The 22,724-nt window shown below is 43.0% G+C and overlaps 1 protein-coding gene across 1 annotated transcript in view; it reads left to right on the top strand.

Moving 5' to 3' along the window:
- The window catches only part of DGKD (diacylglycerol kinase delta), a 93,296-nt gene that overhangs the window by 2,118 nt on the left and 68,454 nt on the right, over nt 1-22,724 (top strand). The window contains exons 2-3 of the mRNA XM_048505626.1: nt 16,342-16,452; nt 19,761-19,841. Of these exons, the coding sequence (XP_048361583.1) occupies nt 16,342-16,452; nt 19,761-19,841 (192 nt within the window). The remainder of the gene's footprint in view (nt 1-16,341; nt 16,453-19,760; nt 19,842-22,724) is intronic.

Here is a 22,724-nt window from a genome sequence, read left to right as displayed (position 1 = left end):
ATGTTTGACATCTTGCTGTGAGAAGACAACTAACTGTTTTAGGCTTCAGGATATATGTTTAAAGAGGATGTGGGAAATTAGAGTTCTTTGTCCATACCACTCGTATGCTTTGTTCCTGTATTAAGTCTAGAAACTGCTCTAAGGTTTACTTGGGAAAGCTGCTACCTGTCTTTCTGTCTACATATCTATCCGTTTGTTTACTTATTGAACACATTCTGTGTTCTAATTTGTGTTTTGTATCTGGTAAATTACCATTTTGCAGCTGAAGAAAGCCGATGTATTTCATTCTGTTTCAGAATGAACACTTAAAATTGTGCCTCAAACGCTTGAATGGAATTCAAATACTACACTCTCATGTTGCAGCAAGTCCCTGAGGAATAGACCGGAAGGATGCATCAATCTTGCTCATGTATTTTACTGCAAGGGTTGCTGGAAATGAAAATAGCAAGGCACAGTCCTTCCCTAACATTAGAGTGGAAATATCTGCTATTTTAATTGACAGATTTTTCAAGATAGGAAATTTAGGCATGCCTTGTTTTTTCTGTAGTTCAAATAAGGCTGAATTCCCCTTTAATCACTTAACATGTTTTACATCATTTCCTACGTCAGTGTGGCTGGAAAAAGCCTAAACACTCTGCTTGGACTATGTGAATATAAACATTTTAAGTACAAGGATAAACAGAAATTGTGTATAGCTATTAAGCTTGCATTGCTTTAAGCTGCTAAAAATCTTTAGCTAAGCACTGTCTGATTCTCAAGGCAATTTGGGATATTTCAGATTTATCAATTGCTCTATTGTGTGGCTTGCTGCCTTCATGATATATACATTTCTTTGCTTCCTTTTGAGCTTTTAGTCATCTTTTTTCGTAGAGATTAGCACATTGACTAGGTTGCTGTGCATGGTGTTTTGAGGCAGAAAAGGGTTTTTTCTTCCCAAGATTTATTTATTGTTAAACTTCAACCCTTTACATACTAAAAAAAACCCAAACCAACCTGTCTGTTTAAACTGTAGGAGGGTATTCTATACTGTGGATTGGCAAAGAAAACTGTTTGTGTGTATACAAACACTGACGGCAACTTTTCTTAAAACAGTTAAGAGTTTTCCAGGCTATAAGGTGATTGTAGTATAATGGCTAAGGGAATAGGCTGTAAGAGTCCACTTCCCTGTTTAATTCTTACCACTCTGTAGTCCCATTGGATGGCCTAAGCAAGCTACACTCTTAACCCCTCCTCCCTTCTTCTGTATGGGGGTAATAGGCACTCCTTCCTGGGCTGTTGCAAGATTGTAACAAGTTAATATCTGTAGAGTCAGCATTATGTAGATCCAGGTTCGAATCCACCATTCTGCCATGGAAGCTTGCTAGGTGATTTGGGACTAGTTGCAGATTCACAGCCTGATCTATCTCACAGTGTTGTTTGTCATTATAAAATGGAGGAGAGGAGAATGATGTAAGCCATTCTGGGTCCCTATTGTGGAAGACAGGATATAAATAACAAGAATAAATAATTTATGAAGTGCTTTGGACACTGAAGGATGAAAATATGCTATGTACGGTAATTAGATATATAAAAGCTAATATTAGTATCATAGCATTTGTTTGCAATTATGGATTTAGTCTCTTGAGTTATCTAATGGATTGTATTACAAGGGCCTCTACACTAATTCTGTGCAATACCAGATCAGTAAGGCACAAGACTAATTGCACTAATTCTGTTCAGTACCAGATCAGTAAGGCACAAGCTTTCATAACTAACAGTGGACTGGGCAGCCCCCAAGGAGGCTTCCTAATGACACAGGGAGGCCTAAAATGCAAACAAGTGTATGTGCTACTGGGAAGCCCCAATTGAACTTAATAGATGTTCACCACCTTTTGGGTGGCACAAGTCTGAAGCCCCGGCCACCAGTGCAGTGGGGCCAATGGCCGGGAGGAAGCTGACTAATGTTGACTCCTCCCTGACCACATTGGTGGCAGGGATGCTGGTGCGGTGTGGTTTATCTTCGAGATGGATGACCTGAAGAGGGGGGGGGGGGTGTCTAGAAGGATGCTGGTAGAGAACTCAAGCTGTGTCTGATTGATTATGCTATAGAGCCCACTGGAAGTGGTAGTGATGGTGGCAAATGAAGTGGTAGTGGCAAACAATGTTATTTCTCTGCTACTTTTTCATCAGTTGTTCAGGGTAGCTTGGCATCTCCTGACTGTGAAGTCTGAGCATTTATTGTCTCAGGAACAGTTAGTTGTGATACATTTGGAAAGTTTTTTGCTGATAAAATATCGAGAATTTGTTCAGATCTAGATACTGGTTATAAGGTAGGCCCCCACAGAAGAAATGCCTTCCTGGGCTGCCTGCAGACCATTTTAACCTAGTTTCTGGGAATAAAGGATGAGGTTGCATAAAAGCAGCTACTTGTGTCTGGATTCTTACTGGTCTATCCTGGCTATTAAAACCATGTAAGGTTCACGTCAGTTAGCCCTTAGTGATTTAAGAAGGCTTCCTGCATTACGTCACAAGAACTTAATTCCTTTCTGCATAGGTCCCCAGCAGGGTGCCTGCAGGTGCCGTGGTACCTGCAGATTTCTTTTCATTGAGGACCCTTGCAGAATAACATAGAAGACTGAAAGACTGTGATTCATTCAATTAAGTATAATCTACTCCTTCAACTATCAGCTATCCAAGGTTTCAAAACAGATATTTGCTTACTCTGATGCCTGAGATCCTGTAACTGGAGATGCCGAGTGTAGAACTTGGGATCTTTTGTTTACAAAGGATGTGCTGTGTCACTGAGCCAGCACTGTTGAAGTCAGTGTTGAATTGTGTGGAGCCCTGTCAAGAAAGTGGGAGTAACAATGCCCCTTCTTTCAGCATTGTTAGAAAGTAAGCAAGATAAAGATGAAAAAGTACTTTGTGTGTTAAAAGAATAATTGATGTATGATTATAACATTATTTAAGGCAGTGGATTTAACCTGTTGAGTAATGTTCTCATTGTAATATTTTGCTGTTTTATTGTTCACTATTTATTTATTTTCCATGTTTTTTTTATCCTGCCCTATACCTGAAGGTCTCAGGGTAGGTTACAACATTAGACTCATAAAAGTCATAAAATTCAATACAACCTAAAAACAATACAACATGTAACAAAAAAACCTGTGTAAAATTCATAAAACCTATTAAAATACATAAAACCTTTTTTAAAAGACACGATATTACCAAAAGGGGAAACCGTCACTTTAGCCAAAAGCCAGGGAAAATAGGTGTGTTGTTACAATTTTTCTAAATGCATTTGAACAAGATGCTTGATGTGCCTCATGGGGAGATTGTTCTGCAATCTTGGTGCTACCACTGAAAAAGCCCTCTCAAGTCTCTACCTTTTTTTTTACCACTGAAGGTGATAGTATCACCAGAAAGGCTTCATCTGTGGAACTATATCTTCATGAGTTAAGAAGGCCAATCCAAGTAGATACTCATTTTATTTTTAACAGAATAGTTTATTTATGTGCAAATTTGCAACAGGATGTGGTGAGAAACATTGGCAACACAAGGGTTTTAACAATGCTAGATGATTAGATGCAAATAGAAATGTGATACATCAGAGATTTCACTTGGTGTCTGCTATCTGAACAGCCACATGTGAGCTGCTAGGCCAGCTGCAGAAATGATACATGCAATCATATACTTGCCCCAGATTTTTTGAAGTTTTTTCCTCTTTTACACTAGGGCACCTTCATTCAGCATCAGGAAATAGAAAGATTACCATACATTGGCTTTAAGCCACATGGCATTTGGAGTGCTGCGCTGCTTGCAAAAGTCCAGGTAGAAGCTTGATCTATGCCAGTGTCTATGTTGTTACTGCTGGTTGTCCTGTCCTAAGCAGTGGGTTCTGTCGAGCTCTGCCCTTTTGCTTCTCCAATCCATCTTGTAGCTTCCATTTCCAGCAGTTTAGCCTTTCCAGATGCTGTGGATCTTGCCCTTTCCCCTCCCTCCAACTCCCAAGGTTACAAGATTCTAGTATTCTTTCAAGTTTCTTGCACAGATTAAAGAATTATTCTCCAGCCCTTACCACTACTAGTCAACCTACCTTTTTCTACTCCCATCTTCAGTTATATTTTTAATGTATTTACTTCAAATATGCCACACCTTTTCCCTCAATGGGGAACCAAAAAAAATCACATTTTTAGCTTTCTGCCATTTTACCTTCAGAGCAACCCTGTGAGATAGGTTAAGTTAACTGCTGTCATCATTCACGGAGAAGAGCCACTGAACACTATATTGTATACCAGGAAAAGATATAGAAAGAGAAGAAGTTGATTAGTGTTGATAGGCAGCAAATGATACTTCAGTGCTGAAAATCTGTTTTGAATTGTTGAGGATGAAGTAGGGTAAAGGAACAGGTTAAGGAGCCCCGCCGTGCAGAGCAGTAAGATGTAGTTTCTGCAGTCAAAGCTCTGCTCGTGACCCGAGTTTTAGTCCAGCGGGAGTCGGTTTCAGGTAACTAATTTAAGGTTGACTCCATCCTTCTGAGATTGGTAAAATGAGTACCCAGCTTGCTTGGGGTAAAATGTGGATGACTGAGGATGGCAATGGCAAGCCACCCCTTAAACAAAGTCTGCCTAATAATTGTTGTGATGTGACGTCAGCTCATAGGTCAGTTATGACCTCTATCTTTAAGAGAACAGGTAGATTTCATGGCTTCTGATTTACAGTTCAAGTCTAAGAAGTTACTCCTTTCGTTGCTGTTTTAGAAGGGTGTAATTCTGTTTAGGATTGCATTGCTGCATGCTTAGCTTCTAGCCAGTGTGGTCAGGCTAGCACTGACTGGCTCAACTAGTTTTCCTGCCAAGGCAATTGGCGTAAACCACATAATTCTGCCAACAGTCCCCTCAGACTCCATGGACTTTATGTTTCGTATGTTTGTCTTTTTAACCACTGTTGCTTGTGACATCACTTTTGCTTCATGTTTTTCTATTTAGTTCTATAACAAGGAGCTGTTCTCTGAGTGGCAAGCTAAAGGGTATCCCAAAATGCTTTGGTAGTTAGGTCATGTGAATAAAAGCTTGTTTCACTAAGAATACAAAAGCCAGCAGTTAATCAGATATCTTCTCAGCTTGGAGTCCCCCCCCCCTTTCTCTCTCCCAGTCATCTCGAAGTGGGTTTTTGATACTCCTGCAGCCCCAAACCCTAGCCTAGACACATCATCCTGACTGCTGGAATCAGGTGCAGGAGACAGCTCCTGGCCACAGACACAGGGGAAGGTGATTGGAGGAATAGTTGTTTGGTTACCTGTAAGTGCACGGCAACCTTTTTGGATCTGGATGAGAAGATGGGGTACCTATTCAGGTTCAAAACTAAAAGAGGTCAGCCACAGAGTATGGACTTTGTTCTTCTTTAGGGTGTTGGCACTTCTTTAGGGTGTTGACCCAGTGGTGCTAAGTGCCTTCTCTGTGCTTTTCCTGCTCCAAAGTGCCTTGGTGCTTGCTCTGAGTCAGCTTGGCAGGAAGTTGTCAGACAGCATCCTGTGTCACACACTCTACCTTGTGAGTGGTGGGGTGTCCTTGTGGAAGAGTATGTAGGGCTGGTAGGCATCATTGAATGCTGGGGAGGGGGGTTGGCTGCTGCAGGGGAGGGAGGCGATTGATTTTGTCTTTAGTCAGCATCCTAAACTGCTTGAGGCCTCATGAAATGTAGCTGCAGCAGTTGAGGACATTCAATCCCCCCCCCCCCATTTGTGGGCGCCAAGGCCTGCACCGCCATTTTTCTCTTGTAGTTTTGCACTTGGGGCAGCGTGTTCCCAGGCTGAAAAGTATTAGGGAGCTGACAAATTCTGGCCATGCCTTGTAATCCACCCACATAGATTACTGTGCAGAGTCCTGCACTTCCTGAGTTGTAACAGTGTGCAGGTGCTGCGGAACTACACTGGCACCCAAGAGCAGTGCAGCAACACTTCTCTGGCCTAAGTGGCCCTTATGCCAGTTATCGCAGAGATGTGCTGGCATAAGAGTCAGTTCCCTGAGACCATTCCCCCACCTCCACCCTCCAAGATTGCACTGTGGGTCCCTTTGGGTGAGTTACCTCTCAACCAAGATTAGTTTAAAAAGTTGTTTTGAATATGCAAAAAAATTCAAGCGGCTTTGTTTATTTTCTGCATTCACAACCTGTTCGCATTTCCAGTTATGATTTTACAGGCTCTTTCAATATACCTGTGCCAACTGTGCATTCCTTAATCACACATCCTTGAATGAACAGTCATCTCGAAAGGCATTGGATTATAATAATAACTATTCTGCTGCCTGAAAGGTTGGTCTGTGATAGCTGGAGAATTATTGGTTGTCAGCCATTAACTGGTTTCTACAGTCTGCCCCTTTTCACATTCTTCTTGGCACTTTGCTAAAAGAGCAAGGCTGATTGGCTAGGTATTGTTGATAAGATGTGCACAGGCATTAATATTTTACCATGAGGTTGTGGCCTTCCTGTCATTGACACTAGCTGAATCACAGAACCATCTGATAAGAGAAAGGATCACATGGTCCCTCAGCATTAAACTGAGGGGAGTAGAATACTAATTAATTCTGTATGCCATCAGTCAGAATATGGAGACGCAATGCCCATGCCCAACTTTTGATGTACTTGGCTGTCTCCTCCATCTGAAAGGGTAGGAAGCTCTTGGCAGTTACCTTATTTCTGTTTGGGGAAATAACTGCATTCTTTGTGAATCAAGTAGGATCGATCAGTTGCAAATGAACTCTGATTAACTGTTTAACATTTGGTTGTTTAATATTTGCATTTATTCTCACTATGATACAGATAACTAGAATATCAAGTTGCTTCATATTGTTAAGAAATTCCTTCAGTGAATTGGTTTATTGTGTGATTTATTGTTTATTGTGTAGAAGAAGTGGTCCTCCCCTTGAGCAGTTGCTGGGATTCCCCCTTCTCTCATGAAGTCTGACCATATATTGAAGATAGATTCCTCAATACTTTGAAGGATTATAGATGTCAAGGAGAAAGGAAAACGTTACCTTGCTTTCAGCTGTTACCCTTTCTACAGAAATCATTGCTGAAAAGCACTTTTCTTCATGGAAAAGACTTAGTGATGCTTGGGCTGGCAAATGAGCATAAAGCCAATGAAAAGCAGCAATGTCTGAGAAAAACGCTATAAAGTCATTTTGATCTTATCTCCAGCCTTTTCCGCCCAAACCCACCAAAGTCTTTTCTAAGCTGTCTGCCTATAAATAGAACAGCGGCTCTCTTGCTGTGATGGGCAGCTGTAAACTGTAGGCTTATTTCCCCCCCCCCCCCAGCACAGCTGTTATGCCGCCTCTCGATACAGATATGCAAGGCTTTTTGCTGGCCTTTCATGTCTTAAGTTATGTACCTGAAGGGTTCCTGTAAAGAATTGAATGCAGGGAAATGCCTTGAAATATTTTGCCTGTGGGAGAAGGCATGGTTACCTCTTTGGGGGTGGTGGGTTTTTTTTTGCAAGACATTGTTTAAAAGCGATGGAGGAGCGCTTATCATTGGCACAGGTGAGTTTATTCGATGGATTTGAGTGAGCACCCCATTGGAAAAGTGGCAGCACAAAGCTCTGAGGAGTAAGTAAAACAGAATGGGGTTTGAGGGTGGATATTACAGTCTTTATTGATCTTGCAAACAAACTAGTAAGATATATCCAACTAATATACTGCTGGTAGAGCCTGAAATGTTTCTTAGAATGGGTTGTATAGGTAAAGAAGCTGGAAAAAAACACTCATGGTGTGGTTTAGAATCAGTGGTCATCCTTTTAAGGGCAATCTCTTGTTTCTGCTATTGTTGTTGAAACTCTGAAGTATTCAGGTTACACTGTTCATCGAGTTGCTGTCCTTCATTTTTACCACTCAGGCTAGGTTATTTTAAACTTGCAATTATAGAGTGATGCATATTTAAGTTTTTTTCTTCCGGAATATAAGATACTTATTTATTTTGCAACTGAAAGCTTCTTCAGATATCCTTTGTGAAGCCACTTATTTCACAAGGCATCATTACTGCCGCCTAATTTACTTCCTCTGAAGGATGTCCATCTCTTCGTGGTGAAGAGAGTGAAGCAAAGTTTCCTGTATCTCTGGACATGCCTTAACATTGTATTCCTTAGACCTCTTTTAAACTTTATCTGATCCATGATGGAACTCATAAAATGTCAATAAATAGCAGCCCTTCTAGTAGACTTTGTGGCTTCAGTCATTGCCATTCCTTCAGGAACCAGCGCAGTGTGGTGGTAAAGAGCAGGTGCACTCTAATCTGGAGAACCGGGTTTGATTCCCCATTTTAACACTTGACCTGTGGAGGCTTATCTGGTGAACTAGATTAGCTTGTGCACTCCAACACATGTCAACTGGGTGACCTTGGGCTCATCACAGTTCCTCTCTCAGCCCCACTCACCTCACAGGGTGTTTGTTGTGAGGAGAGAAAGGAAAGGAGATTGTAAACTCCTTTGAGTTTCCTGCAGGAGAGAAAGGGGGGATATAAATCCAAACTCTTCTACCTGTCCCCACTGTAAGCTTTTCTATTCTAAGATTTTCTCTCAGTTTTTCTTTTAGTGGTTTGAAAACAAAAGTTCTTTTAATCAAGATTTGTGCTTATTTTATTTACATTTTACATGGATTTATACCAAGAACAGTATAAAGAATCCTGTCAAGATTCTAGCTCTTGTCATTAGTAACACAGCAAGATAGAATGACTAGCAGTCTTTAACCTGATCTTGGTTTACAACTTTGTCCCCTGTGGAATGTAATTTGGCTTTCTTGTTTGAATATCTTAGTTTCCTGGAGCAATCTTAATTTGGTGGCTCAATTTTTGCAGAACATTTGTTCTTAGGTTGTGGTATGGAATGGACTGTATGAACTGAAATGTAGGTGAATGAGTAGGTGGAAAATTGTACTATTGCAGCATGCTCACTTGGGGCTACCTTTGAAGAATGCTTGGAAGCTGTAGCTAGACTGCTGGTTGGGCCACCTATCGGAAGCATCTGACCTCAATACTGCAGCAACTACACTGGCTAATGGTCCACCTCTGAGCTCAATTCAAGGTGTTGATTTTATCCTTTAAAGCCCTACATGGCTTCAAACTGGAGAGTCTGAAGGACCATCTTCTCTCATACATTCCTGCCTAGGAATTAAAAATATAGGGAGAGGCCTTCCTGAGGGTCCCACCAATCAAAGAAGCTGATTTGGTGAAGGCATTTTTAGTTGCAGCCGCACAGTTATGGAACAACCTCCAGAGGCAGTACCCTCACTTCCCATTTTCTGAAGACAGCTGAGTACCATTTTATTTAGGGCTGCCCACTAATTTAGTTTTTTTTATTTATTTTTATTTGGTTTATTTATTTAGTTTTATTTATATATAGGTAGTTCTAATTGAGATTTTACAGTGTCACCTGTTGTTCTATTTATTCTATTTGTACTGTTCGTTGTATTGAGTGTCATGAAGTAAAAAGGTGACTACATGTTTTGAATAAAGTAATTAAAGCCAGTTTGGTATAGTGGTTATTTTTTGGACTAGGATCTTAAAAACCCAAGTTCTAATCCCAATCTGCCAGGGTGATCTTGGGCCAGTCAGATACATTCAGCCTTACCTCAAAGGGTTGTAATACTGTGTTTCCCTGAAAATAAACCCTACCCCGAAAATAAGCCCTATCATGATTTTTCAGGATTTTTGGAGGATGCTTAAAATATAATCCCTCCTCCAAAAATAAGCCCTACGAGTAGTTACAGATCACAATTGCGGACAGTGCCCTGTGCTCCCTGCCAATGAGGATGCAGCTTGTGTCACACGTGACGGGGGAAGCAAGGGGTTGCCGAGAGCCCGCCTTAATGAATTGTGAAGGTACCATATTTCCCCTACCCCGAAAATAAACCCTAACGCATCTTTTGGTGCAAAAATTAATATAAGACCCTGTCTTATTTTCGGGGAAACACGGTAAAATAGGGGAAATGAGAACAACGTATGCAACACTGAGCTCCTCAGAGTAATGGTGGGAGACAGATATACTAGATAACTATTGTTCTGGTTTTTCTACCTCTGTGATTTATTTCTGTCGAGTACAGAATTGCATCAATGTTCTGATTTCTTAATTCGAAATACTGGAATGTCAGGTTTTGATGTTAGTTAGGTGCCAATTCTTGTAGAGACACAAGAAGATTTTTGTAAATAAGTAATTCTTTGTAGAAGCAGTACTGTGAGGTAACTTTTTCATTTTTTAATGAAGATTTTGAGAAGTTGGTGACTACCTTCATTTTAGGAGATGATCGTAGAATTTACCTGCTAAGTATTTGGGATTCTAATCTGAGAAGTATGTGCCTGATAGCCACAACCGTCCTTTATTTTTGTGTTTTACCATTTGGTTGAGAAAACTGAAAAATCAAGTACGGTATGTTTTCCAACAAATGCCCGAGAAGAACAGTTGTGTCTCATTTCGCTTTCTGTCTAGTTCAGGTTATCCGTGGAAAGGAGTTGAAAGTTGTACTGGATGGGATTAGCGATCCCTGGAAAGCAAATTTTCATTAGCTGCCAGTAAAATTGAGTTTGGTGAGGACAACTATGCCAAAGCTGGAATTCCACAACTGCTTTCAAGGGCAGATATCCCTAGTTCAACTTTACGTACCTTAGAACAGGCTTGTAAATAGCTGCTTGCCTCCTCTCATGTAGCAAACAAAAAATATTTCCCATTGACCAAGAGGGGAGGTTTTCTTGGTAGTGGGGAAATTTTGATTCTTTTTTTTTTCTGTAGGTTGATGTGGAATATTTTACAAATTTGTGATTTGTGGGCAGTCTGGTTAGAAAGGGGGAAAGCTTTTCCCCTCGCTATTTTGTGGACTTTTTTTGCATCTCTGGCTTACTCACTTCAAAAACCAGCTTCTAATTGTCAAGAGAATTTTCAAATCTAGGATGATCCGTGACTCTTTGGTTTTCTTTCACTTGAGTGGGATGTTAACAGCACCCTGTAACAAGAATAGTACTGTAGTTTATCTTGTAGTATTTGCTGTTGACAACTTGGTGCTGCATTGAGAGCCTCTGGTTATAGTGTAGCCTCACCGCCAGCTATATGAAATCATTGCAATATTTTCTCCCAACAGCATTTGCTAGACCAGATTGCTGAAATGATGCCTGTAGCAGTTGAAGGTGGGAGAGCAGAGGTGCTAAGTGCAACACTCAAACCACTTATATTATATAAATTGCCTCTGGCAAAAGTTGTGGTAACGAATTTATGCTGAAGCCTTCACTTTCAATTTGACCTGTTTATAAAGGTTCCGCTTCAGAATGATTTTAAACGCATCATTTGATATTTATCCTCTTTCCTCAGCTGCTTTAACAACTATGTCTTGTACGGGGAACCTAAATGAATGTCAGCTAATTGTAGCAGTGTGACCTGTAAATGCATACTGTGTGAATGAGCAAATGGAGGGAGGGTGTGCCTATGTGTCTTTCTATGGAGCAGTGAAAAAAAAGTCCAGAATTCTATGTGTAGACAAACTTGGCACTTCAGCCTTGGGAAATGGCAGCCAGCCAGTGCGCAGCGAGTTAGAGCCAAGAATATGCGAAAATAATACCAAATATAAAAGCTGGAAAGATTATTCTTGTTTTTTATGACTGCCCTTCTCTGTCCCTTAAATATGCAGATCATTTCCTGTGGTGGAGGGATACTGATCACTTTACTGCTTTGTGCTAATTTTAGTCAAAAAATGAGATCAGAATCCTGATTTGGCAAACGGGGCTTTGACCTCAGCCCTGTGAGACTTCTGTGGTTTTTGAAGATTTTAATGCTCTTTGTATCATCAGAGTTGATTAAGTTCACCTTGACGAGCTTGAAGAAGTGTATCTTTCTCACACCATGATAACATCTCTCCAACACAGGAAAGGAATAGCTGCACTGCGTGTTTTACTGTTGTTTATTGCGGTTGGAGATAGATAAGATCACCAGCTCGGTTTTATGAGTGTTCTGGCTACTTCCAGGAGAGGGCAGTCTAACAATAAAGCATATTGCTTTCCATTGCAATGCTCTGCGTCCTCTATTTATTATATTTACATCCTGCTTTTCAGACAGTTGTCCCCAAAGCTGCTTACATTAATCACAAGACAAGCTCACAAGTTTAAATGGGCAGGATGTGTATGGGAAAGAGGGTGAAGAGCAGAGGTAGCCAAAGGAGATCAGTTTGAATGCGTCAGATCATTGGAATATATATCCAACGGAGGCCAGGCTGATCTTTTCTTGATGGTTGTGCTTGCTTGGATGGAGGTGTATAGCGGTCTGTGTGGCCAGTAATAGGACAAATTTGCCTTCCCCTTCATCTCTGCAGTTTCTGCAACGATCAATTAGGGCACAGTTCTTTCGGTCAAAAAACCCTCTGTCACTGTTAATTTTTTGCTTGATGCTAGGAGGACATTCTAGAACGTTTGAATACTCTCCTATCCCTGGAGACAGGAAGCAGACTGATCTTTCTGTCTCCAGATGGGAGAGAGTGCCCTCCATCCTCAGTTTTTCTTCCTGCCTCCGGTGAGAGCACACAAGGAATTGAACCTTAGTTCTCAAACCAAGGTGCCTCTCCACCGGCATAAATTATGCCGGTGGAGGGAAGGGGGCCGTTCGCACGGGAGCATGCAAGCGGCCCCTGCAAAAGAGGCGGCTCTGCACAGAGCTGCCTCTTCTGTGTTCCCCCCCCCTCACCTCGGTCTGGAGGGCTGCAGGGACCCACCCATGCTGCCCTCCAACCTCCAGGGGTTGGAGGGCAGCGTGGGCGGGTCTCAGCAGCCCTCCAGACCGATGCTGGAGGATGAGGTGAGTGGGGGGGGGGGCGGGAAAGCGGCGTCTTTGGCGCGGTGCTGTTTGCACTGCGCCGATGGGAAGGCGGCGCTTTCCAAAAACCTCCCTCGGGAAGGGAGGTGGAAAGAGGCGCCTTCACGCTGCTCGGGGCCACACAGGCAGTGCCGCCTGTGCGAACAGCTCCCCAGGGACTGGTGTTTTTCCGTCCCTGGGCTGCTGTTTTTGGCCCCGTGCAGAAAGGCCTCGGTCCAGAATGCCCATCCCTATTAGCATCCTTCAGTGTTGTGGGGAGGGAGTATGTGGGACCCAGGACCTGGTGCGGGAAGTCAGTGTTGTTGAGCCGATAAGGAACAGCGACAACAATGCTGTCAGATTCAGTATCTCTGCATGCGAACAAGTGACAACTACTAATGTAGTTACATTCGCCTTCAGAAAGGGAAATTTCTCAAAGGCCGTTTCCGCACGGCCCATAGCGTGAGCGCGGCCAGGGGGGGGTAAAAGCGCAGCGCCGCCCAGGCCGCCCGTTAAGCACAAGCGCCCTGCTGCTGCAGCAGCAGCGAAGCGACTGACTCCGCTTCCCTCCCCAGAGGGCGGCATCAGGCGCCCTAAGCAACAACAACCTTCTTTAAAGGGTTGTTGTTGAGAAGCGTCTTCCAGCGGCCGGGGCAAACCCGCGCCGCCGGCCGGGCGCATGTCTCCCTCCTCCGTCCGACTCCCGCGATGTCGCGCCCCTTGTCGCCGCCTGCTGGCCGTACGTCGCAGCCCGCCCACACTGTCCTCCGACCTCCAGGAGCCGAGGAGGGGCAGGCGATGGGCGAACTAAACGGCACTTTCAGCTTAACGGCAACAACTATCGTGTGAAATCCCGGAAAGCGGGAAGCGAAGCGGCCTCTAGCTTGGCCTGCTTCGCGTACTTGCGTGCGAGCGGGCTTCACGCCCTCATGCGCTGCACAACGAACTCTTGCGGCGTGAAGATTTGCTTGGCGTAGCGGAAGGTGGCCCACGTCGGAAGCCGGCCAAAAGATGAGGGGATAGTCGCGCCCAGGAAGCTGAAAGGGAAAATCAAAGAGGAGTCAAAAAATGTCCAAAGGTGCTTGGAGGGTTATTTAAAACACAGTCTTGAAAAGCTCCAGCTGGAATAGTGTTGCCGCAGGTTAAGGCAGAGCAGCGCACGAGTCCAAAAGAAAGCCACCACATGGTTAACAAAGGAGGTTGAGGGGAAATTATTAGAAAAAGAAAAAAAGATGTCTTTTAGAAAATGGAAGTCAAGCAACTGATTAGAAGAATACCAGGAGAAGGGGAACCACCGTTAATATGGTGGCAAAAGGGAAGCAAGTTGGTACAGCTGTAAGGGAGGCAAAAAAAAGGATTATGAGGAGCAGCATGGCTGCGAACATCAAGACTAGCAACAAACAGTTCTTCAAAGTACATCAAAGCAGGAAAGCCAGCTAGGGAAGCGGTAGGCCCGTTAAGATGATGGAAAGGGAACAAAAGGTGTGCTAAAAGATGACAGGGGAGATTGCAAGAGAAGCTGAATGGAATTCTTTGCATCTGTCTTCACCCAAGAGGAGGTGAGGAAAATTCCTGCACCTGAACCAAGCTTCTTAGGAGGTGAGATCCGAGGGAACTAAGCGAAGATAAGTGAATCCGAGGAACTAAGCGAAGATAGTGAGTAGACAAGGAAGAAGTTCAGGCAGCCATTGATAAACTAAATGCTACCAAATCCCTGGCCCAGATTGCATTCATTCAAGAGTTCTTAAAAGAGCTCAAGCGAGTGAGAATTGCTGATGTTCTCACATTAATATGCAACTTATCCCTGAAATCAGGCTCCATCCCTCCAAAGACTGGAAGATGGCCAATGTCACACCAATCTTTAAGAAGAAGAAAGAGGGTCTAGGGAGGGACCCAGGAAATTACAGGCCAGTCAGGAACTTTGAAACATCTGTTCCTGGTCAAATTAGTAGAATCTATCTATTAAAAGATAAAAAATTATTAGAAACATGTAGAAAAGAAGCAAGACCTGCTGAGGAAGAGTCAACATGGCTTTTGTAGAGGCCAAAGTCCTGTCTTACAAACTTTACTAAGAGTTCTTTGAGGGTGTAAACAGACATTAATGTGGATAAGGGGGGGAACCAGTGGACATTGTCTACTTGGATTTCCAAAAGGCTTTTGACAAAGTTCCTCATCAGAGACTGTTGAGAAGAAAACTCAGCAATAAAAGGAATAAGAGGAAGTCCTCCTATGGATGAGAAAAAACTTGGTTGAGGAAAAGAGAGGAAACAAAGGGTGGGTATAAATGGGAAGTTCTCACAATGGAGAGATGGCCCGGGGAGTGGGTGTCCCCAAGGATCCGTTTTGGGACCAGTGCTATTTAACTTATTCATCAGTGACCTGGAAGTAGGGAGTGCAGGGTAGTAGTGGTGGCCAGAAGTTTGCAGATGATACCAAATTATGTAGGGTGGTGGAAGAACCACAAAGGAGAGTTCGCGAAAGAGCTCCAAAGCGGACCTTGATAAATTAGGTGAGTGGGCTCCAGAAATGGCAAATGCAGGTTCAATGTAGCAAAATGTAAAGAGTGATTGCACATAGGAGACGGCCAAAAATCCAAACTTCACATACAAGCTACAGGGGTCCAGTGCTGTCAGTCTGAACAGACCAGGGAGAAGGGAAAGTTTGAAGCGTCTTAGTTGATAGTTCCATGGGAGATGTCAACTCAATGCATGAAAGCAGCTGTGAAAAAAGGCAAACTCTATGCTGGGGATAATTAGGAAAGGAGTTGATAATAAAACTGCCAAGGATTGTCATGCCCTTATATAAAGCAGTGAAGATGCGACCGCTTACAGGAGTACTGTGTTCAGTTCACCTGAGTAGCCACATCTCAAAAAAGGATATCGAAGAGATAGAAAAGAAGTGCAGAGAAGGAATAGCCTTGAGGATGATTGAAGGATTGGAGCACCTTCCTTATGAGGAGAGGCTGCAGCGTTTGGGACTCTTTAGTTTGGAGAGGAGGCGTCTGAGGGGATATGATTGAAGTCTATAAAAAAAATTATGCATGGGGTAGAAAATGTTGACAGAGAGAAATTTTTCTCTCTTTCTCACAATCACTAGAACCAGGGGGCATTCATTTGCAGAAATGCTGGGGGGAAGAATTAGGACTAATAAAAGGAAGCAACACTTCTTCATGCACAGCGTGTGATTGGTGTTTGGAATATGCTGCCACAGGAGGTGGTGATGGCCACTAACCTGGATAGCTTTAAAAAGGGCTTGGACAGATTTATGGAGGAGAAGTCAATCTATGGCTACCAATCTTGATCCTCCTTGATCTGAGATTGCAAATGCCTTAGCAGACCAGGTGCTCAGGAGCAGCAGCAGCAGCAGAAGGCCATTGCTTTCACATCCTGCATGTGAGCTCCCAAAGGCACCTGGTGGGCCACTGCGAGTAGCAGAATGCTGGACTAGTTGGACTCTGGTCTGATCCAGCAGGCTAGTTCTTATGTTCTTATGTTCTTAAAGGCATTACAAAAATAATTAAGTTGTTTCTTCTTGGCATCTAGACGGTCATAAAAGAGGGCATGCTGATGAAACAGACAAGCTCATTCCAGCGCTGGAAGAGACGATACTTCAAGTTGCGAGGGCGCACTCTGTACTACGCAAAAACAGCAAAGGTATGTTGCTGACTCGAAACCTGTGAATTTGTGGGGGCTGGAGGGAGAGAAATTGTGGAATGTGTGTCGGGTGGGTTGTATGACTGCACCACAGTTGGCTGGTAGCTTACTTGAAAGGCTCAGTCTCACAAAACTTTGATTCAGGGTAAAAGATCATAATTGCTGTTTTACTTAATGAATGCTATAATCGTAATTTTGCATCTAATATTGAAGTGTGGGCCCGTGTATAGATGCTTAAATTATTGGATCAGGCCCATTTACACAGTAGGAATATTTTTCCACAAACTAGGGAAAATCCCTAGGTTTGCTGAAAAATCTGAAAACCATGGGGAAAAATGGAGGGAGGAGGAGGTAAATCCCTTAAAGGAATGTTGTCCGCCCGTCTACAAGCAATGATTTTATGTTGGAGACACAGTTGGGGTCATGAGGGCTGGGAAGGAGCTGCTCTCATTGCTATTGAGCTGATGAGGTTAGGGTTGGGTGAGATGGGGGAGTCACTGTGGCAAAGCTCTAGTCTGGTGGGTTGGGGAGAATGAACACCCCGTCATTCTTGCAAACTCCCACTCATCATTATATGCTCGTCAACGTGGCTGCTCAGGCATGCAAGATGGAGCTTTCAGCAAAATGCAAAAAGCCCCACAATTTCAAAACAAATCTAAAAAAGCAATATATATTTGGAGCGTTACATCCCATCAAAATGATCAAATGAATGCCTCTAGCTGAAAGAAATTAATGCCTTCATCGCAATTTCTGGAACCACAAGAGTACTTCTAGCCTTTGATTTTGGGGTCTGTAAGGGGAGGGGGGAGGGCCCTTTCAAGGATCATTTTGGCCTTTGAGGGTAGACTAATTGGGGCTAGGCCCAACACACACCCCAGGCAGTGGTGGGATTAAAATAATTTAATAACCGGTTCCGGTGGTGGAATTTAAATAATTTAGCAACTGTTTATTTACAAGCACCATTTTAACAACTGGTTCTGCCGAAGTGGTGCGAACCTGCTGAATCCCACCACTGCCCCATGTGTATTGCTACAGTACAACCTATTCATTCATTCATTCATTCATTCATTCATTCATTCATTCATTCATTCATTCATTCATTCATTCATTCATTCATTCATTCATTTATGGAATGTATACTGCACCCTACATGGAGGTCTCAGGGCAGCTTACAAAATTGAAAACTACAATAACACAACATCAAATAGCTCCACATCATATAAAAACAACATAAAACAACATGAAATAAAAGTACCAGAATGCAAATTAGGCAGTAATAAAACATCAGATAGCTCCTCATCATATAGAACTGTGGTTCTCAACCTTCGTAATGCCGCGACCCTTTAATACAGTTCCTCATGTTGTGGTGACCTCCAACCCTAACATTTATCCATTTTGCAGAACGAGAACACTGATGCAGAGAGTCTTAGGCGACCCCTGTGAAAGGGTCGTTCGACCCCCAAAGGGGTCCCGACCCCCAGGTTGAGAACCACTGAGAACAATCATAAAACATCATAAAACAAACTTCCAGAATATTACCTACATACCCACCCCCACCCCTGACCAGCAGCTTCCAGAAAAGACATCAAGGGGGCAAAGGCCTGGGTAAAGAGAAAAGTCTTCACCTGGCGCTGAAACCCATAAAGGGTTGGAGCCTGGTGAATTTCCATGGTGAAATTGTTCCATAATCTGAGGCCAGCCATGGAGAAAGCCCTCCCATGCACTTCCTCCTCCCATGCGCCTCAGCAGGGGAAGGGACCACCAGGAACCCCCCCCCCCCCACACACACACACTCAATCTCAGTGCTCAGGCAGATTCATATGGGTGTAGGCGCTCCTTCAGATAGGTGGACCCAAGCCATTTAGGGCTTTAAATGTCAACGTCAAGACCTTGAATTGGCCCCGGTAGCAAATCAGAAGTAAATTCTGTTCTTTCAAGACCACGTTATATGTGCTCACCCAGGTTGTCTCATTAGCAGTCTGGCTGCTGCATTCTGTACCAGCTCCAGCTTCTGAACTGTCTTTGAGGGGAGCCCCATGTAGAGAGCATTGCAGTAGTCAGGGCAGGAGGCTACTAGAGTGTGAAACACTGTGGCCAGGTCCAAACTGGGCAAAGCCAACAAACCAGCTACAGCTGCTGGTAGACATAACTCACCCAGCAGTAGCTGCTTTCTATTGTTCAACAGTAGCCATCCAATGAAAACTAGTATGGTGTAGCAATTAGAGTTTTGGATTAGGGGTCTTTGGATTAGGATCTTTGAGACCCATGTTTAAATCTCCACTCTGCCATGGAAGCTCATGGGATAACTTTGGGCCTAATTTACCTCATAGGATTGTTATGAGAATAAAATGGAGGAGAGGAGAAGCTGCTTTGAGTCCCTACTGTGGAGAAAGACAGAGTATAGATGAAGTACAGTGGAACCTTGGTTTTCGTCGCCTTCGGAGTTCGTTGGTTTAGGTTTTCACCAGTTCTTTTGCTGAAAATGTTGTCTCAGTTATCGTTGAGTGCTTCGGTTTTCTCCGGTTTTCATCTGCGCACGCACGCCAGTTCCACAGTGAAAACCGGCGACCCATGCAGGCTCCATTGCTTGCCAATGGGAGCCTCGTTTTTTGTCGGTTTTGGTTTTCGCCGAGGTAATCCGGATGGATTACTGACGAAAACCGCCGTTCCACTGTAATAGTACAGCTGAAGATGGGGGGTCAGATAAAAAAAGGTTGGAGGGTGGATGGAAAGGAGAGAATGAAACATGGAAAGATGAGGATATGGGCGCTACAAAAAGGAAGGGAAGAAGAAATGTGGGGAAGGGGATACAGGGGGAAATAGGTGCTTCTGCAAGTCCTTATAGGTCCCCCACCATGTAAATGCTGCCTGCCTACTGGCCAGCGCAGCACAACTGGGCTACAGCTCTCCCCGGTAAGCATTGCCAAGAGGAAGGAAGAAGGGAAAGCTGAAGACGGGCAGGATGGATAAAGGCAACTTACAGAAGGGGAAAAGAGATCTCACAGACAGTGCTGTGTCATTTTGAGGGCTGGTTAGCAGCCACATACACAGTCAAGACCAGAAGGAGTGGCTGGAAGTGTGCTTGGGTGCATCAGCAGGAGGAGCCACTGTCACAATAATAGGAAATGGGAGAGATTGCAGGGAGGGTGATGAAGGGACTGATTTGACTCCTTAATATGGTATATCTGTCTCATACCATTAACCATAGTGCTAATCAGCACAAATCACTAGTGACAGTATTTTTAAATCCTAAATCTTATCAATATAGATCATTTTAATTTTAACTAAAATTTTCATTTTCGCCCCAGTCAATCATTTTTGATGAGGTGGATTTGACAGACGCCAGCGTGGCAGAATCCAGCACTAAAAATGTCAACAACAGCTTCACGGTAAGATTTCTCATACTGCATTCCCAATATGTTTGTGTGCCTCACCTAGCCATGAATTTCAGGTGCTATAAATATGATCTGAAACTGTTTGCCCGTCTTGTGCAACATGGGATGAGTTACAGTGGAGAAATGGTGGATGACTGGGGAATCCCTTGTTCTGACCTTTTTTCTTCACTTGACAAGGAAACAACCTTGTGGAGGCAGGTGTGGGTGAGGAAGTTGATGGTGCAGAGGATTCCATATTTGGTGGAGAGCAGCTGTCTCAGGTCACTGCTGTCTCCAGAGAAATTGCAAAGAAAAAGTAGTGGAGTAGGGTTAAGCAGCTGCCACACACACTTTTCCCCTGCGAGTCACTGACATGACCAGAGAGGATCCAAGAAAGAATGGGCATCACTACTGAGGTATAGGGCTTCCTGTCTTTAGGGAACAGAAATCCAGTTCCTGGAAACAGCAGTTAAAGGCATTATTGTAACACATTTATTCCAAATTTTGGAAGTAACAGCTATTCTTAATCACATTCTGTAAGATAATTGCAACTAGCATAAAAAGTTGCAGTTTTCTAGTCTTTTGCCTACTTAAAGAACAGGTTGGCATGAAAAGTGCCTAGCAAACAAAAAGGCTGGGCTATTTTTGTCGCTGTTTCATTGGCCACATTGCTGGAGTCCCTTCCCTGGTTTTTACATAACCCATCGTTTTCTCTTTGTGAATGCAATTTTTTTCTGCCTCTACATTTCTAGGAACCTCATACCTCAGATTTGGTGTCACTTTAGGATTTGTGTCACTTTAGGAATGCAGCAGGAAGAGGTGTTGCTATATTTTATGGGTGTCTCATGCATAATGATGCATTTGACAGTTAGATTTTCATTATGGTATCTATTTTTTTTTCACCTTTCTCACTTTCTCAGATAAGAATTTTGGATACATTTCAAAAAATAATTTTGCCATAGGGTTTCTTTGCCCCCTGCTTTACCTAAGTCTATCTTTCCTTTCTGTCCATGGCACACTATTATTTGAATGCTGTGCGGGCTAGCTAGATAAGTATTTTGGTGTCATTAATTCTGTTCCAGTGTAGGAATCAAATTATTAGATATTAACTACGTCCTTTCTTATGTGGAGCTTGTCTCTCTGAATTTCTGCCAGTATTACTAATGACATGTGTCTGTGAATTAGATCAAGGTATTAATCCACCAATTGGGAATTGGCTTTGCTCTGAATTCATTGCTGCTGGTTGCTGAGTTTGCCACCCCAGGTGAGATTGTAATCTCTAATCGACGAGGATGTTACTTCTTTGGATCTAGCTTTAGTGATTAACATAGAAGACTGTGTTCCATTTGGAATTATGTTACAGTCGGAGTTTCTAAAGATTTGACTAGGTGCATGAGAGCTACCATATGAACTTCTCATGTAATGAGTAGCAACAGGATTTAAGTGCTTGAGGGGATACACTGTATTAATGGAACAAAATGAGAAGCCAGAAGAGGAAATTTTCTGTTTAGCATTTGCTAAATGGCCTGGCCACAGTTGCACATGTCCTGATCACTTCCCCATTGGACTATTTAGTGTACTGTGTGTGGGGCTATATTAGAAAGTTTAGCTGGTTATGGATCCACTGATCCTGACATATGTTTATGGATCTTCTCTAATATGAATTTATCTGAAGTCAACTGGAAGAATGCTGCTCTGTATTCTGCTGTTTCGGATGTTTGGTACATTTGACAAGGCCTTCCCAGTGGCAGCACTGAAATTCTGAAATTTCCTCAGCCATCCCTTGGGAGTTTTAAGAGGCTTGTAAAAACCACTTAGGCTCAGCTGGTAATAGTGATGTCTTTGATTTTATTCTGGTTATAAGTTAGATTCTGATTGTTGACAAGTGATAGGAGGTCATTTATTGGGTTGCTGCATTTGTATTTTGCTGGTTTATTGTATATTACTCTTACTTTGGTGGTTAAGCCTTTTTTTGAAGCTCAGAAAGTGTGCCTTCTATATGTCGAAGTTGTACCAAACAATCATTTGCTTATTTTGTTCTGTTTTTTAAAAATCCTTTATGTAATTTAATTTCCAGACAGCTGCTCAGGAACATGATTCTTTTACAAAAATTCCAGCCAAAAAATTGTCTGGAATCCAGTTTACTCACCATTTTGAATGGCCTTTTGAAGATTTCATCATCAACTCCCCATTTGCTTTCTCAGATGTTGGAGAGTCTGTAGGCGAAAGTTACCAGATGTAAACTGAGACCAGCAGTGAGTGGGCAGAACTGCTTACTTGATCCTCTAGCATTGGTGCTACTGGAAAAGCTCTTTGGGACTAGCATATTTAATGGCATGGAGCTGAGCTGTCAATAGTCATTCTACTTACTGCAGAGTCACTCTCCATCTTTTTAAAGAGGCAGAGATCAGACTCGGATCCTTTGTGTACTGTCGAATTGGGAAGTACTTCTTACGTCTATCACTGACTGGGAGCTGCATGTTTTCACAGTCTGTGGCTGTCTCCTGAGTTCACTGCCAGCAGGAGCAAATCTGTCCCTGCTGCTCCCTAAGCAGACAGCTAATCAGCTTGTGGGGAGTCAAACAGAATTTACAGGAACTGGTGGAGCGAAGGACTAATGCTATATCAAACTCTCGGTAACTCATTTGCCTTGTGGAAGAGTGGAGAAAAGACGGCCAGGAGTGTGATTTGGAGGAATACACATGTGAAGTACAGTATTAAAACAAGAAAAGAAAAGTGTTTTGAGTGTTCTGCCCTAGACAGTTCCAAAGACAACATCTGCTGTTTTGCAAGAATCTATTAGGAATTTAGATACTTTGGAGTAAGTAGTTCTGGGGTATTTTTTTTCTTGTTTGCTTGTGGTGAACTTAGTAATAGTGGCTTGTTTCACTCTTGTGT

The sequence above is a fragment of the Sphaerodactylus townsendi genome, linkage group LG08, assembly GCF_021028975.2.
Source record: "Sphaerodactylus townsendi isolate TG3544 linkage group LG08, MPM_Stown_v2.3, whole genome shotgun sequence".
NCBI classification, from domain to species: domain Eukaryota; kingdom Metazoa; phylum Chordata; class Lepidosauria; order Squamata; family Sphaerodactylidae; genus Sphaerodactylus; species Sphaerodactylus townsendi.
Note: the sequence above shows the minus strand (reverse complement) of the source record. Positions and strands in the feature narration are given on the sequence as shown.